The sequence below is a fragment of the Kogia breviceps genome, chromosome 15 (genome assembly GCF_026419965.1).
Source record: "Kogia breviceps isolate mKogBre1 chromosome 15, mKogBre1 haplotype 1, whole genome shotgun sequence".
In the NCBI taxonomy this organism is placed as follows: Eukaryota; Metazoa; Chordata; class Mammalia; order Artiodactyla; family Physeteridae; genus Kogia; species Kogia breviceps.
Window position 1 is genome coordinate 75,219,134 of NC_081324.1, and position 14,244 is coordinate 75,233,377.

Below are 14,244 nucleotides of genomic sequence, written 5' to 3' on the forward strand. Positions count from 1 at the left end.
CCCAGCACTCCTTCTGCTATAAGCCAGGCAACATGCCTGTTTGAGGTACACTGTCTTGGTTCAACCTTGGGACAGCCCTCTAAGGTAGTATTGGTATTAGTTTCCTTTTATGGATGAGGAAACCGAAGCTAAAAGACGTTATGTCAAGCGCCCAAGGTCCCATGGCAGCAAATGGCAGGGCTAGACTCAAACTCATTGTGTGCTCTTAACCACACCCCAGACCCCCATCTGCCCCAGCGCTCTCATCTCTGGCCTGCATGGGGAAGCTCGTACCCCCTCTTTTCCTCTGCCCAGGCACTCGGTCCTGTCCCCAGCATCCCCAACTCCCACCTGTGCCTAAAACTCCACATGGGACTTCCCTGGTGGCGCAGTGGTTGAGAATCCTCCTGCCAATGCAGGGGACACGGGTTCGATCCCTGGTCCAGGAAGATCCCACGTGCCGCTGAGCAACTAAGCCCGTGCGCCACAACTACTGAGCCTGCGCTCTAGAGCCCGCGAGCCACAACTACTGAGTCCATGTGCCACAACTACTGAAGCCCGTGCGTCTAGAGCCCGTGCTCTGCAAAAAGAGAAGCCACCACAATAAGAAGTCTGCGCACAGCAACTAGAGAAAGCCCGTGCACAGCAAAGAAGACCCCATGTAGGCAAAAAACAAACAAACAAAAAAAACCCCACCTGCCCATAGGCTGATCTACTCCCTCAGTTGAGCCTTCATTGTCCTTTGTGCTCTCAACTCCTGCCACGGTGCCGTCCTATCGGAATTTACTGCCAGGGCTACAAACTCAAATGCCTGCAGGTACCAGGCAGGTAGCAAATGTGGGAAGATGGGGTGTGTGAGACGGCAGGTGCTGAGCCCTCACGCTGTGAACAAGCATAATACCTGCTTAAAATACCATTCAGGTCAGGCTTCCCCGACCTGCGTACCACAAAAAAATAAAATAAAATAAAATAAAACCATTCAGGTCAAACAAAACAAAACAAGTCCCATCATGTGCCTAGGCCACCCCCCTGCCACCTGGTCTTGCCACCCATTGCCAACCACTCTTTGCAGGGCAGCCTGAGTGAATTTGCAGACGCTCCTCTGAAATGTGACCGTGTCACTCCCCTGTTTAAAGCACTCTTGGACTGCTGCATCACCCCCAAGATGAAGTCCCACTCCTCAGCACAGCCCTGGAGGTGGAGAGACTCCCCCAAGATCAGGATCCAATCTCTCCTCCCCACCCACCAGTCAAAGCCCCAACCATACCCACCCGTCCACTTCAACTCTTCTACACCTCTGCCTCCCTGCTCCTTTCCTTGAGATGGTCTTTCACTTCCAGCTTCCACTTCCTGCTTCTTGTTCATCTTCTCTTTTTTTTTTTTTTTTTTTGCGGTACGCGGGCCTCTCACTGTTGTGGCCTCTCCCTTTGTGGAGCACAGGCTCCGGACGCGCAGTCTGTCTTATTGCCAACCAGACCATAAATCCTTCACGAGCCATAACTAGATCTGCTACGTTTCTGTGACCTCCGCAACAGCGGTTCTAAGCTCTGAAGAAATCCAGGCCGGCCAGTTGAAAAACTCTACTTAGCTTTGACAAGATGACAAACGATTCAAGAAAAAAAAAAAAAGAATTAGAAGACAACTAGCTATTAAACTATTACTTATTTTTAAACTTCTAATGCCCACTTGAATCTTTATTACACATCTCAAAGTCAAAGCCAAAAAAAAAAAAAAAAGAGTCCCATGATCAAATAGCTAAGAAAAGAGAAGGGGGCTTCCCTGGTGGCCCAGTGGTAAAGAATCTGCCCGCTAATGCAGGGGACGTGGGTTCGAGCCCTGGTCAGGGAACTGGGATCCCACATGCCGCGGGGCAACTAAGCCCGCACGCCACAACTACGGAGCTTGCATGCCTCAACGAGAGAGCCTGAGTGTTGCAACGAAGAGCCCACATGCCGCAACTAAGACCCGACACAGCCATAAATAAATAAATAAATAATATACTATAATAAATCTTTAAAAAAAGAGAGAAGACAGTCGTAAAGTTGGATGCAGATAAGAAAGAAGGAGCAAAGGGCACTCCCACAGAGACAGTATCAGGTGAACTGCAACCCAGAGGAAGGAAGGAATAAACAGAAAAGAAAGATGAAGGGGGGGCTTCCCCGGTGGCACAGTGGTTGAGAGTCCGCCTGCCGACGCAGGGGACATGGGTTCGTGCCCCGGTCCGGGAAGATCCCACATGCCGCAGAGCGGCTGGGCCCGTGAGCCATGGCCGCTGAGCCTGCGCGTCCGGAGCCTGTGCTCTGCAACGGGAGAGGCCACAACAGTGAGACGCCAGTGTATCATGTAAAAAAAAAAAAAAAAAAAGGAAAGATGAAGGGGATCCCGGGAGATGCGCACACCTGCTCTGTCCTCCCACCCACCTCACCTGCCTGGCCTGGATTGACCAGGGATTGAACCTGAGCCCCCTATGGTGGGAGCACGGAGTCTTAACCCACTGGACCGCCAGGGAAGTCCCGAAATCTGGTCTTTCTTTAGGTGAAGCACGCAGAGGCAGAGACAAGTTTTCCCCCAGCCAGTTCTGAATCTCATGGGACGGCATCTAAAGGTGAAGAACCTCTCCGAGGCCATGGAGAGCACGTCTGTTGGTTCTGTACTATTTCCTTATTTTCAAGGAGTTCGTTCTGAACAGAAAACAAAGGCTGAACGGGTAGGTTCTATGTCGTAAAGTAGCAGCCGCTGACTAGATTTTACTCAGCTGGCTGTTCGAGAAATGTGAAACGGTTGCTGATACCTAAAAGTCAGAAGGCTTCCGATGAAAAGCATAGGTTTTGATTTCTCTGGAAACACTGGAAAATGTAGTCACAAGCATCCCATGAGCCTACATGGTAACGAATGGCCTGAGGGAAGTAGCGGCCAGCCCAGCAGACAGCACGTGCGCGCCCCAGGGCAGCCACGTGCTCAGGCACTTCCTACAAGGTCACTTCAGCTGAACCACAGCCTCTCAAGTGCTTTGAGTAGAGAAAGAGCCATACGTTTTTATGAGTAGATAAGTACCTCCAACAAAAAGCAAACACAGCAAAGGGGGTCACCAGTGCAAAAGGCAACCCAAGCACTGATGGCCTGAATCAGTTCTCCTGTCCAGGGACACCCTCCAGGCAAGTGATGATAGGGGGTCACCTGCCCCTGGGAACCAGCGACCTCGGGGGATGGCCCTCCTCGGCCACCCTAGCCTGCCTTTTGAGTCTCGTGCCCTGCTCCAAGGCTGGTCCTCCTTTGCCCTTCCTTTCCCAAATCTTGACTCATACTATGAGTTCCCATTTTCAGTCCAAACTGTCTTGTTCCAGCCACCATGATGTAAAGTTTAGCCAAACGCCTGTGCATTGGAAAAGGGCATACACTGAGGAGAAAGCTGCATGAAGTCGTGGCTGTCCTTTGTGGTCTATTGTTTTCTCACTTGCCCATCTTTTCTAGTTTCTCAGTGATGACCCGATACCACGTGTACAAGGAGAGCCCCGTAAGTTTTGCTGTTTTTATAACACGAAAAGGGAGTTCCAGGTATGGAGCTCCAATTGAGAATATCACGCCTTGCAGGAAATAAAAGTTTAACTGAAAAAAAAAAAGAGATGAAGGTAGAGATATCGTAGAAACCCACTTCCTTTTGGAAAAGAAACTCTGGCCTAAAGTTCTGCCTCTTTCACAAAGCTTTACTTCCTGGTGTGCAGCACATCAGCTCAGAACCCGAGTTCCCGAATCAGAAGACCTGGGTTCCAATGCTGCAGTCGACACTTCCTGGCTGTGTGACCCTAGGCAAGTTTCAACCTCTCAAGAGTGTCAGTTTCCTCTTCCGTCAGATGCAGATGCTGAACCGACCGCAGAGATCTGCTGGGAGGACCCAGTGACTGAGATGGCACATGTAAAGTGCTTTCAGACGCTGCCTGGCATGTGATAAGGGCTCAGTACCCATGAGCCATTATTATTATTTTATTTATTTGTCTTGGCTGCATTGGGTCTTCACTGCTGCGCGCAGGCTTTCTCTAGTTGTGGCGAGCGGGGGCTACTCTTGGTTGTGGTGCGTGGGCTTCTCATTGCGGTGGCTTCTCTTATTGTAGAGCACGGGCTCTAGGCGCCCAGGCTTCAGCAGTTGTGGCTCGTGGGCTCTAGAGCGCAGGCTCAGTAGTTGTGGCACACAGGCTTAGTTGCTCCGCGGCATGTGGGAATCTTCCCGGACCAGGGATTGAACCCATGTCCCCCGCGTTGGCGGGCGGATTCTTAACCACTGCACCGCCAGGGAAGTCCCGAGCCACTATTTTTATTGTGAATGACCTTACTCAGCTTGGACTGATGGGGAGAGAAGGGAGAGAGTCAGGAAATGTCCAAATCAGGGAAGTCACCCAGCAAAGGGAGTCCTGTGGACTCCCTGAGCATGAAGGTGGGATGGGGGTGGTCCTGGGACCAATGCCCCTCCTGGGCGCTTGATCGCTGGGTGCCTCCTCTCGGTTTCCTCCCAGGGCCACCGTGCTGTGATTCGCAAGGCAGCCCCGGGGGCGGGCACTGCAGCCAGGGGCCATCAGAGCCCTCCCACGTTCCCTCCCTGACTTGGAGGCTGAGAAGTTGAGCGTTCTGCTTCATGAAGCGCTCCTGGAGCAAATGGGAACTTAGACCCCCTAAGGCGATGGGTAAAGAGCAGTTCAGCAGCTGCTCCAGCCTGCGCCCAGCTGCCACAACTGCCATTTTGACACGGTAGCTTTCGGCGTGCGGAGGGGAGAGATGGCATTTCATGGCAGGGGGCCTGAAGCAACAGACAGGATCCCCCATGAAGACTCGGAGGGTGGAGGAGGTGAAAGGCTTCAAGTGTGGGTTACGAGGCTGGAACCCAGCAGGCCGGATGCTTGCTCATTTTAATTGGTGCCTCCGCCGGCCTGGTGACACAGGCATTCTGCCTTGGCGAGGCCCTAGGAAAGCCAGGGGACCAACTCCAGCAGAGCCAAATGCCCAAGCTCCCTGGGAAGCTGTGAAAATCTAACTGCTGTTCGGTCTCCAGTTGCCATGCTGCTTTTGCTTCCCAGCTTGGCAGTGACCACCTGCTGTGCCAGGAGTGGGCCAAAAAAGGATTCAGATCTTGGCCTGGGTTCAGCACCGCCGCTCATGCACTATGATCTTCCAAAGAAGAGGCCTAGTCTCTGGTCATGACAATAATGCCTAGGACTGGAGGAGCACTTACCATGGGCATCACACATGTGATCTCACTAAATCCCCACGATAACTCTACTGGAAGATACTATCATGATCCCACCCTACAGATGAGGAGGCTGAGGCTTAGAGATGCTAAGTTCCATACTCAGCTAGGATTGGAAGCCTGCAGCTCAACTCCAGACCCCAAATGCTTAACCATTCCACCACTCAGGGTATCGCAAGTGACAAAAGCTACCCAAGTCCTTGGGCTTTATTTATCGTTTGGCAAGTACGCTGGGGAAGCCTGGTCAGAGAAAGAACAACAGACACAGATTTCTGTGATGCAGCACCTACCTTGGGGTTGGTCACCCCTGGGAATACGGCCCCACAGCTCTATCCCAGCTCGTGTTGGCTACATTGCCCTGAGGCCAACAGCTCTGGCCCACCTTGACTAAGACAGGTGCCAGCTGGCTCTGGCTGCAGGAAAACTCTGGAAAAGGAGCTAGGGTTCCTGCCATGTGTTGGCCCCTGCAAATGGGCAGTGGCCCTCCACCTTGTACTGGGTCCCAGGTTAACTCCTGATGATACATTAGGCATCGGGGCAAAGGAGGGAGAGGGGGTCCTCTGCTCTATCACCTTAGGCCTTGTCCCTGCATGGCCTGTCACCAGAAAGCCATGAACCACCAGCACCAAAGTAGTGCATGAGACAAAGTGCCCTGCTCACGCCTCAGCCACCGCCTTGCCCACAATCCTTTTATCACCCAGAAGAGACCGACAGTACAGGCCCATCTGAGGCAGCTGTTGGGTTTAAAGGCAGTGAGAAGGCAAAAGCTGAGTGTGACCAGAATTCCCCTGAAAACCCCTCGCATTGCCCACAACATTCAGGCTCTATGGTCTAGAGATGGTCCAGACCGCTGACTGATGCACAACGCAGACAGCGGGCGATCTCTAAACTGCACTGGCAAACGCCAACCCCACTGACTATTTTCAAGGTTATTCCTAATTCCCTGCTTTAAATACCTTTGCTCATACCTGCCTCCTTTATCAACCTGACATTCCCTGTCTGTGAGTCATTCATTAGCATTTCAGCAGCTACTCTTATAGCCCGGAGATGTCCGAGTCCTGGATAAAATCCATCCTTTCCCATATAAGGAAAAAAAAAAAATCCAAACCCTCCAGTTTCCTTTAGGGATAATTCCCCAGCATTGATCATCCCTAGCATAGGGTCAAAGGGCACAGGCGGCACAGCCAGATCCCTGGGGGCCGCATCTAAGGAAAGGGCAGGAGTGCTATGGGCTGAATTGTGTCCCACGCCCCCCTAAAACTTCTATGTTGAAGTCCCAACCCCAGGGCCTCAGAATGTGACTGTATTCAGAGACAGAGCCTTTAAAGAGGTAATTAAGGTAAAATGAGGTCATATGGGTGAGCCCTAATCCAATAGGACTGGTATCCTTAGAAGAAGAGATTAGGACACAGACACACAAGCTGAGGCCACAGTGAGAAGGCAACTGTCCAAGAGCCAAGGAGAGAGGCCTCAGACAAACCAACCCTGCTGACACCTTGATCTTGGACTTCCAGCCCCCAGAACTGTGAGAAAACACATCTCCATTGCTGAAGTACCCCCCGCTGCCCACTTCTGTGGAATTTTGTCATGGCAGCCCCCTCACACACTAAGACACGGAGTGTGTGGTACTTAGCCAGAGGAAGGCACCAGTGACAGCTGCTGGGCCAGGGCGGAGGCCCAGGCTCAACCAAGGCACACACCCTCGGGGAGCTGGCTTAGTTCTCAGCAGCAGTCGTGCCCACATAGCTGCCAATGCGGCCGAAGGCCTCTGTCCACATTCTTTTTTCGCTTTCTTAAATTGGAACTTGTATGTTTTATTTATAAAAACGATAACAGAAACTTTCTTACTTTTCAAAGACTATTATTAAGCACCCTGCATTGCGTTTTCTTTAGAGAAATGCGATTTTTCAAGGATTCTGTTTCTATAAAACTTTTTTTCTCTTCCCTTCCGTCTGCATACTGCCAATGCCTTAACACCTCAAGGGTTTCTATCAGCCACAGACCGGGGGGCAGTGATGGCAGCCCCCAGGACAATCAGCTGTGCTGGGAGTGAGGAGACTCCGACCACTGGTGAACAGAGGCAGGAGGGGTGCTGCCCACCTCTGACTGGGCCCTCAGACAGCCCTTCCCATGAGCTACCAGGCCTCAGAGACCCAACTAGGTTTATTTGGACCATGACTTGTTGAGTGCCTGCACACGTCAGGCATCAGGCTAGGTGACGCCTAGCTTGATGAATGAACACTTGGGGCCTCGGAGGTGATCACATGGTTAAACAAGTCCTTTCCGCACAGTAAGCAGCCGTAATAATGGAAGCCTAGACCAGATACCAAAGCAGAAAAGGGTGAGTAATTAGCCCCATCTGGAATAGGAGGTTCAGGGAAGGCTTCAAAGAGATGGGATTATCAGCAGGATTGTCAAGACGGAACTGAAGCTCATGAGTAAACAAGAGCCCGGGGAAAGCATGCCAGACACTTACCAGCAAGGCGGAGAGGTTTAAGAATATACCAGGGATTCCGAGAACTAGAATTATGGGTTAAAGCAGGAAATGGGACTGGTCAGGCAAGAAGGCACTAGAACACACATATGCTGGCTAAGGAGCTTGGCCGTCATCCTGTAAGGGACAGGAAGGTCCTGGGGGCGGCAAGCTGGGGAAATTACAGGCAGACCTCAGAGATATTGTGGGTTCAGTTCCAGACCACTGCAATTAAATGAATATCGCAATAAAGTGGGTCACATGACGTTTTTGGTTTCCCAATGCATATAAAAGTTATGTCTATACTATACCGTAGTCTATTAATTGTGCGAAAGCATTATGCAAAAAAACAACGCACACACCTTAATGAAAAAATACTTTGTTGCTAAAAAAATGCTAACCATGGGACTTCCCTGGTGGCGTAGTGGTTAAGAATGTGCCTGCCAATGCAGGGGACACGGGTTCGAGCCCTGGTCTGGAAAGATCCCACATGCCGCGGAGCAACTAAGTCCGTGCGCCACAACCACTGAGCCTGCGTCCTAGAGCCCACGAGCCACAACTACTGAAGACCACGCGCCACAACTACTGAAGCCCACGCACGCCTAGAGCCCGTGCTCCGCAACAAGAGAAGCCACCACAATGAGAAGCTCACGTACAGCAATGAAGAGTAGCCCCCGCTCGCCGCAACTAGAGAAAGCCTGCACGCAGCAGCGAAGACCCAACGCAGCCAAAAGTAAATAAATAAAATAAATAAATTTATATATATATTTTAAATGCTAACCATCTTCTGAGCCTTCAGTGAATTGTAATCTTTTTGCTAGTAGAGGGTTTGAAATATTGCAAGAATTACCAAAATGTGACACCGAGACAGGAAGTGAGCAAATGCTGTTGGGAACACTGATGCTGAGAGACTTGTTCCATGCAGGGTTGCCACGAACCGTCAATTTGTAAAAAACACAGTATCTGTGAAGTGCAGTAAAACAAGGTACGCCCATACCAGGTCAGATTTGTGTTTTAGACAGACTGCTCAGAGAAGCGGGCATGGGGGACCTTGAGAAGAAAGTCAATGCCCAAATCCAAGCATGAAATAAGAAAGGCCCATACGGAGGAGATGGAGCAGGCAGGCCTCCTCTGAAATCTCTCCTTTCCTCTAAGAGGCACGACTGTTTTTCCTAGCCAGGCTTGGTGGGTTATAGCCATTAGTTCTTAGAGATTTTAGCAAATATCGCAGGAAGAGGATGAGATAGGAAACTGAGGCACTAGTGCACTTCGCAGAAAGCACAGTTTCCCTGGACCCCATCAGTTGTTTATTTTGTTTTTCTTCAACAAACTAAAATGAGCCACCGACTTCGCCAAGAAATGAATGGCCTTACTAGCGGGCTATCCAAGGTTAGTTTTACTGTCTACTTCGCCTATTTCCCAATCATCAAGAGCCGTCATCATTTCAAAACCTGATCTTGACGCAGAACTAGGCGGCTCTTCCCACTTTGATCCTTCAGGAGAGCTGGACAGCCTGTCATCAACTCTGATACTTTGGGAGGACTTAAAAGTGGCACCCACGACAATGATCAGGAGTCCAACTTAGAACCTTGAGCCTGGCTATTTCCAGAATGATCCATACCCTCTGCATATCAACCACCCTCCCTCCAGTCCATTCCCTCATTGGTGATGGACTTAACCGCTCCCCTCACTAGGGGGTATCCTACTCTGAAGCTGAGACAATGTCACATTCATTTACATCCCTTTCCCCAAAGCAACTTACATGGTAGTGCTAAAGGGAAGATCAGAGAGACACTGCTGCTTGCTAGCTGTGTGACCTTGGACAAGTTACTTAAGCTCTCTGAGGCTTTGCTTCCCCCAGTAAATATAGGTAATAACAATAACTCCACCTTGAGGTTATATGATGAAATAATATATGTAAATGTTAAGGACCAGCACTCACACTCATTAAGGGCTTGTGAAGGAGGAAAAGGAGAGGGAGGAGGGGAGGAGGAGGAAAAAGGGAAGAAGAGGAGGGGAAGGAACTTTGGGGTCAGTCCTGGGTTCAAATCTCTGCTCAACCGCTTGCTTGGCTGTGTGACATCAGGCAAGTTCCTTAACCTCTCTGACTCACAGTTTTCTCCTCCGTAAAATAGGGATAATACTGTCTACCTTGCAAAAAGGATCTTAGTTAGGATAACAGGTAAGAAAGAGCCTGCCACTTAGCTTGCCAACTCTAGGGTATTTAAGAAGTGGGCCTGAAATCACAGTCACTGATTTCTTGGTCCTGAGTGGCACTTAGGGAAAAATCTGGTCTACTTTCTAACCTTCCTCGATCACCCAGCTCTGCCACTCTGGATGGGTGAACACGCTAAAGCAAAGAGAGGCCAGTTTAGAGGGAGCCAGGCCTCCCACTGCACTCCCATCCACGGAAACAATGCTGTCCTTCACCACTTCCAAGGGGAGGCTGTTAAGCTCCCTGCAAGCCAACTGTGTTCTCTCTGGACAAAGGAGATGGGAGAGCCAGGCTTATCTTTCCCTGGACCCAAGCAATACCCTGGCTCAACAGTATGGCTTGTAGGTAGAATTTCCATCTGCTAAGGAGACCCTCAAGCACTAGCCCCTGACATCTTAGGACCCTCCGTAAAAGGCAAGTTATTTTAAGCCCTTCTTGGACCCAAGGTCTGAGCAAACGAAGCAAATGGCTTCGGGACAAGAAAGGTTTTGAAGGCCTCTCGTTCTGCCAGAAACACACTTAAAATCTAAAAAATTTAAAGCTCACAACCTCTCGTGGGTTGACTTTGTGCTGCTGGGCTTTGGCTTAGAGGAAGACAAAGCAAAACCCCAAACCCTCAAATCAATGGATCACGACAAATGCTTGCCCGCTTCCACCCTGTCCTGGGCAATACAGGACTGAGTGCCAGTGGGGAGAAGCAGTCAACTCCACTTTCCTGCCAAAGATCAGGCAGACAGAGGCCAATGTTGAAATCTGTTTCTTTTTTAAACAAGGAATGGGGCAGGGAAGCTAGCCAAGGAGCAGGTTTGCCTGAGGTCCCCACCAAGCATCCATGAACAAAACCAGGGTACCATAGGCGCAAGAGAGGGGAGGCGCTGAGGGAAGCAGGGCAGGCTAGTCCCGGAAAGCACCCCAAAATTGAGGGTGCAGGATTAGGACCCCACAGGATTACTCTCCCAGTAGTTTCTGTGTCAGAACTTGGGAGTCAAACACGGGGTCAGGCATTCAGGTACATTCATCTACCATCAGACCACCAAGCCCACAACTCGCCCCCTGAAACAGAAAAGCTGCACCCTCTCCCCCAGCCCACCCTACCATCTTACTTCTGCTGGGCAGATCCTCTTGGCCCAGGCCGTTGGAGGGAGCCAGTGGGGTGCTGCCACCCTCATCCAAGGTCAGGATGAGGGGTACGTCGTCATCTAAACTCACGGCCATGTTCTTCTCTCCTACAGCCCTCAGGATGTGATGTCCAGAGCTTTAAATAGTTTCTGCTTTGAGCTCCAGTTCAAAGTCACTGGCCCAGAGGTGCTTCTTAGAAACTCCTCCATCAGTGGCATCTTCTAGGGATTGGGGGATTAAGGAAAAAAAAGGACAATTATCAAAATACAACCACTACTGATGAAAATGTTCTGGAATGAGATAGTGATGATGGTTGCATAACCTTACAAATATACTAAAAACCTCAGAATGGTACCCTTTAAGATGTAAGACGATGGATCTTATAGTAATGTGAATTATATTTCAATAAAAGAGTATTGCAGTATAATAGCACTAAAATTCTGTGCAAGATTAAATACTGAAAATTTAAGAGTAATTATGTTTGGAGATTGGGATTATGGGTAAAATGTTCCCCCTCTACCCTTCTTAACCCTTGTTTGTGTGTGAGTTTCACAGGGGTTTTAAAGACTTAAAAATATATATACATATACAACCATTCAAATAATAGTAGTTAATACTCAGCGAGCGCTTACTATATGCTGGGGCTCTTCTAGCAATTTTTAAGTAAAGCTGATTGAAACTTCGTAATAGATAAGTAGGATTATTATCCCCCATTACAGAGGCGGGGACTTAAGGCTTAACTTAAGAGAAGTTAAGTAACTTACTTGTCCAAGAACCCACAGCTGGAAAGCCAAGCTTTGAACTGACACAATCTGACTCCAGACCTGTGCTCCCCGCCACCATACTACAATTCCTCCATGTCCCAGCCCTGGTATTTAGGCAGCACTTAGCTCCAATGACCTATAAAGAGTTAGTGTGCCAGGTCATCTAGATTTGCCCATATCACTCTTATTATTCTCCTAGATTTACGTATTTGGGGAGGAAGGGGAAGAGACTAGAATATTTTTTTAAGTGATGCCCGGAGTCACACAGCAAAAACGCTCATTCTGAACTCCCAATTCAAAACGGTCAGAACTAGCCTGTTACAGTTCCTATTTATAAACATTCCCATTTCCGCTGAGGAGGACCAAAAGAAAAGCAAACACTCAGCAGATCTAACAGCAGACCTTTGAACTTGAAAACAGCAGCAGGTTCCTTCCTCAAACTGCTGTATTCTGGTCTCGATCAAGTTTGCCTCCAAATTAACCCACTGAATGGTAACCTATCAATTTACTTCCTTCACGAATCACCGGGACAATCCAGGGCAGGCCCCTGTGCGTCAATATCTTCTCAAAATTAGGCAGTAAAAGTGAGCACCATTCTTTGCTGCTAAGCCTGTAGCCCTCTGCCCAGTAAACTTCCTGCGATATATTTTTTTTACGTTTCCTCCAGATCTGGGGATTCATTTCACTTTTAAATCTCAGTAGTGGGAAGACAGAAAAGGAAATTCCAAATGAGATGTTACCATTTGGCTGTCTTAAGCATTATATGTTTTATTTATTTTCTTTCTGGCTTAACTTTTTATCACAGATATTTTCAAATACACTCAAACGTAGAGAGAATATATAAATGAACTTCCTTGTGTTGACCACTCAGCTTTGACAGTTACTAACATCTTGTCATTCTCTCCCGTATTTATTTTGAAGGCTGGACAGTCTATTAACTTTCTCATCAAGAAGAGCTTTTTTAATTGTATCATTGTTATCAAAATAGCTACTGGTTTTTATTTTAACTGTATAATATATGGCTGGCTGCTTGCAATGCATGCATTAGTTCTGTGGCTCTCAGCTGGGGTGATTCCCCCACCACACACACACATTAGCAATGTATGGAGACATTTCTGATTGTCACAAGTAAGGGGTAATAGTAGGTAGAAGCCAGGGATGCCCGGAAACATCCTACCATACACAGGTGAGACCCACCACAACATAGAAATATGTGGCTCAAAATGTGAATAGTGCTGCTGTTAGGAAATCTTACTTAGCTAACGTCCCCACTTCACAGATGAGGAAACTGAGGCTTAGCAGAGTTAACTTAACCTGCTTCTTGTAAATAAACAGCAGGGAAGTGATAGAGTCCAGATTTCAACCCAGGCAGTCTGAATTCAAGGACCCTCCCCACTTAACCATTACCCTTCATCTCTTCCCAGACGGTCCCCTCATCTGAATTCAAACCCATTATTTTACAGAGAGGGAGAAGTGAGGCCCAGAGGAGAGAAGGGACTTGCCCAGGGTCACAGTGCTTCTCCCTCTGTTGAGGAGCCAGAAGGGAAGGGTCACCCCTAGGGACAGGTCCTAGGGAAAGAGGGCAGGCAGGCTCTTGCGGGGTGGGTCGCCTGAGGGCGCCAGGGAAAGAAGCAGACAAGGGAGGAGGGGTACGAAGAGGAGTGCGGGCTCCCGCTCCACGTGCTCGTCTTTGCGCCCCTTCTCCCCGCCCCGGGCTTCCCCGGGCGATCCCTACGCTGGGGTCCCCGCGACCAGGGCTGGAGGGAGAGAAAAGCGGCGATGACTTCCCCGCAGGCCCTCTTGGCCCTACCTGCCCGCCTCCCACGTTCCAATGCCCTCACTCCGAGACCCCTGACCCCTGACCCCTGCCCTCTCCATCTGGCCAACCCTCACACCCCTTGAATTCTTACATGCGCCGCCCCAGCAACCCGGACCGCGCGCCGGGGTCCGCACCGCGCAGCCCAGCCCTCCGGCGCCGCCGCCAAAGCCACGAGCCCGGAGCTCTTGCAGCTGCAGCGGCCGCCGCAGCCACCGCCACTTCAGCCGCTGCCACCACAGCAGCTGCGCCAGCTCTCCCATCCACCGCCTACAGTCCCTTCCACCGCACCGGCCCCGCCCCATTTTCCCTTTACCGCTGCCTATTGGCTACCTCGGCTGTTATGGTGAGCTCTGATTGGTCAAGTCTTACGTCCTTCCCCAGTTCTTGCCTGCTGCTAATGCAGGACTCCCTGCCTGCCTCCTTGAGAAGGGGCGGGACGAAAAAGCTCCGCCCCTTTCCCTTCCGTTTCTCCCCGCCTTACTCGGTCAGCCCAACCCAGAGGGAGGCCCGAGTCTGCCAATTGGTGGAGGGTTATAGAGGTGGTGCTCCTGATTGGTCAGTCCTCAGGAGGTGGAACGAACTGAGAGGAATAAGGAATTTAATGGTGAAAAAGAAAGTCAATCAGACGCTGAGTCCCGC

The 14,244-nt window shown here is 50.0% G+C and overlaps 1 protein-coding gene across 4 annotated transcripts in view; it reads right to left on the reverse strand.

The window, feature by feature from the left end:
• Positions 1-13,899, reverse strand: part of TPCN1 (two pore segment channel 1) — a 65,165-nt gene extending 51,266 nt beyond the window's left edge. The window contains exons 1-2 of one of the 4 annotated variants that reach the window (XM_059040525.2): positions 13,697-13,899; positions 11,007-11,243 (exon numbers count right to left, since the gene is read on the reverse strand). In XM_059040525.2, the coding sequence (XP_058896508.1) occupies positions 11,007-11,118 (112 nt within the window). In that variant the 5' untranslated portion in view covers positions 11,119-11,243; positions 13,697-13,899. Of the gene's footprint in view, positions 1-11,006; positions 11,244-11,786; positions 11,923-13,696 lie in introns of those variants that run through there. The other 3 variants (XM_059040526.2, XM_067015994.1, XM_067015995.1) reach the window with 3 other exon arrangements.
• Between the last annotated feature and the right edge of the window lie 345 nt (positions 13,900-14,244).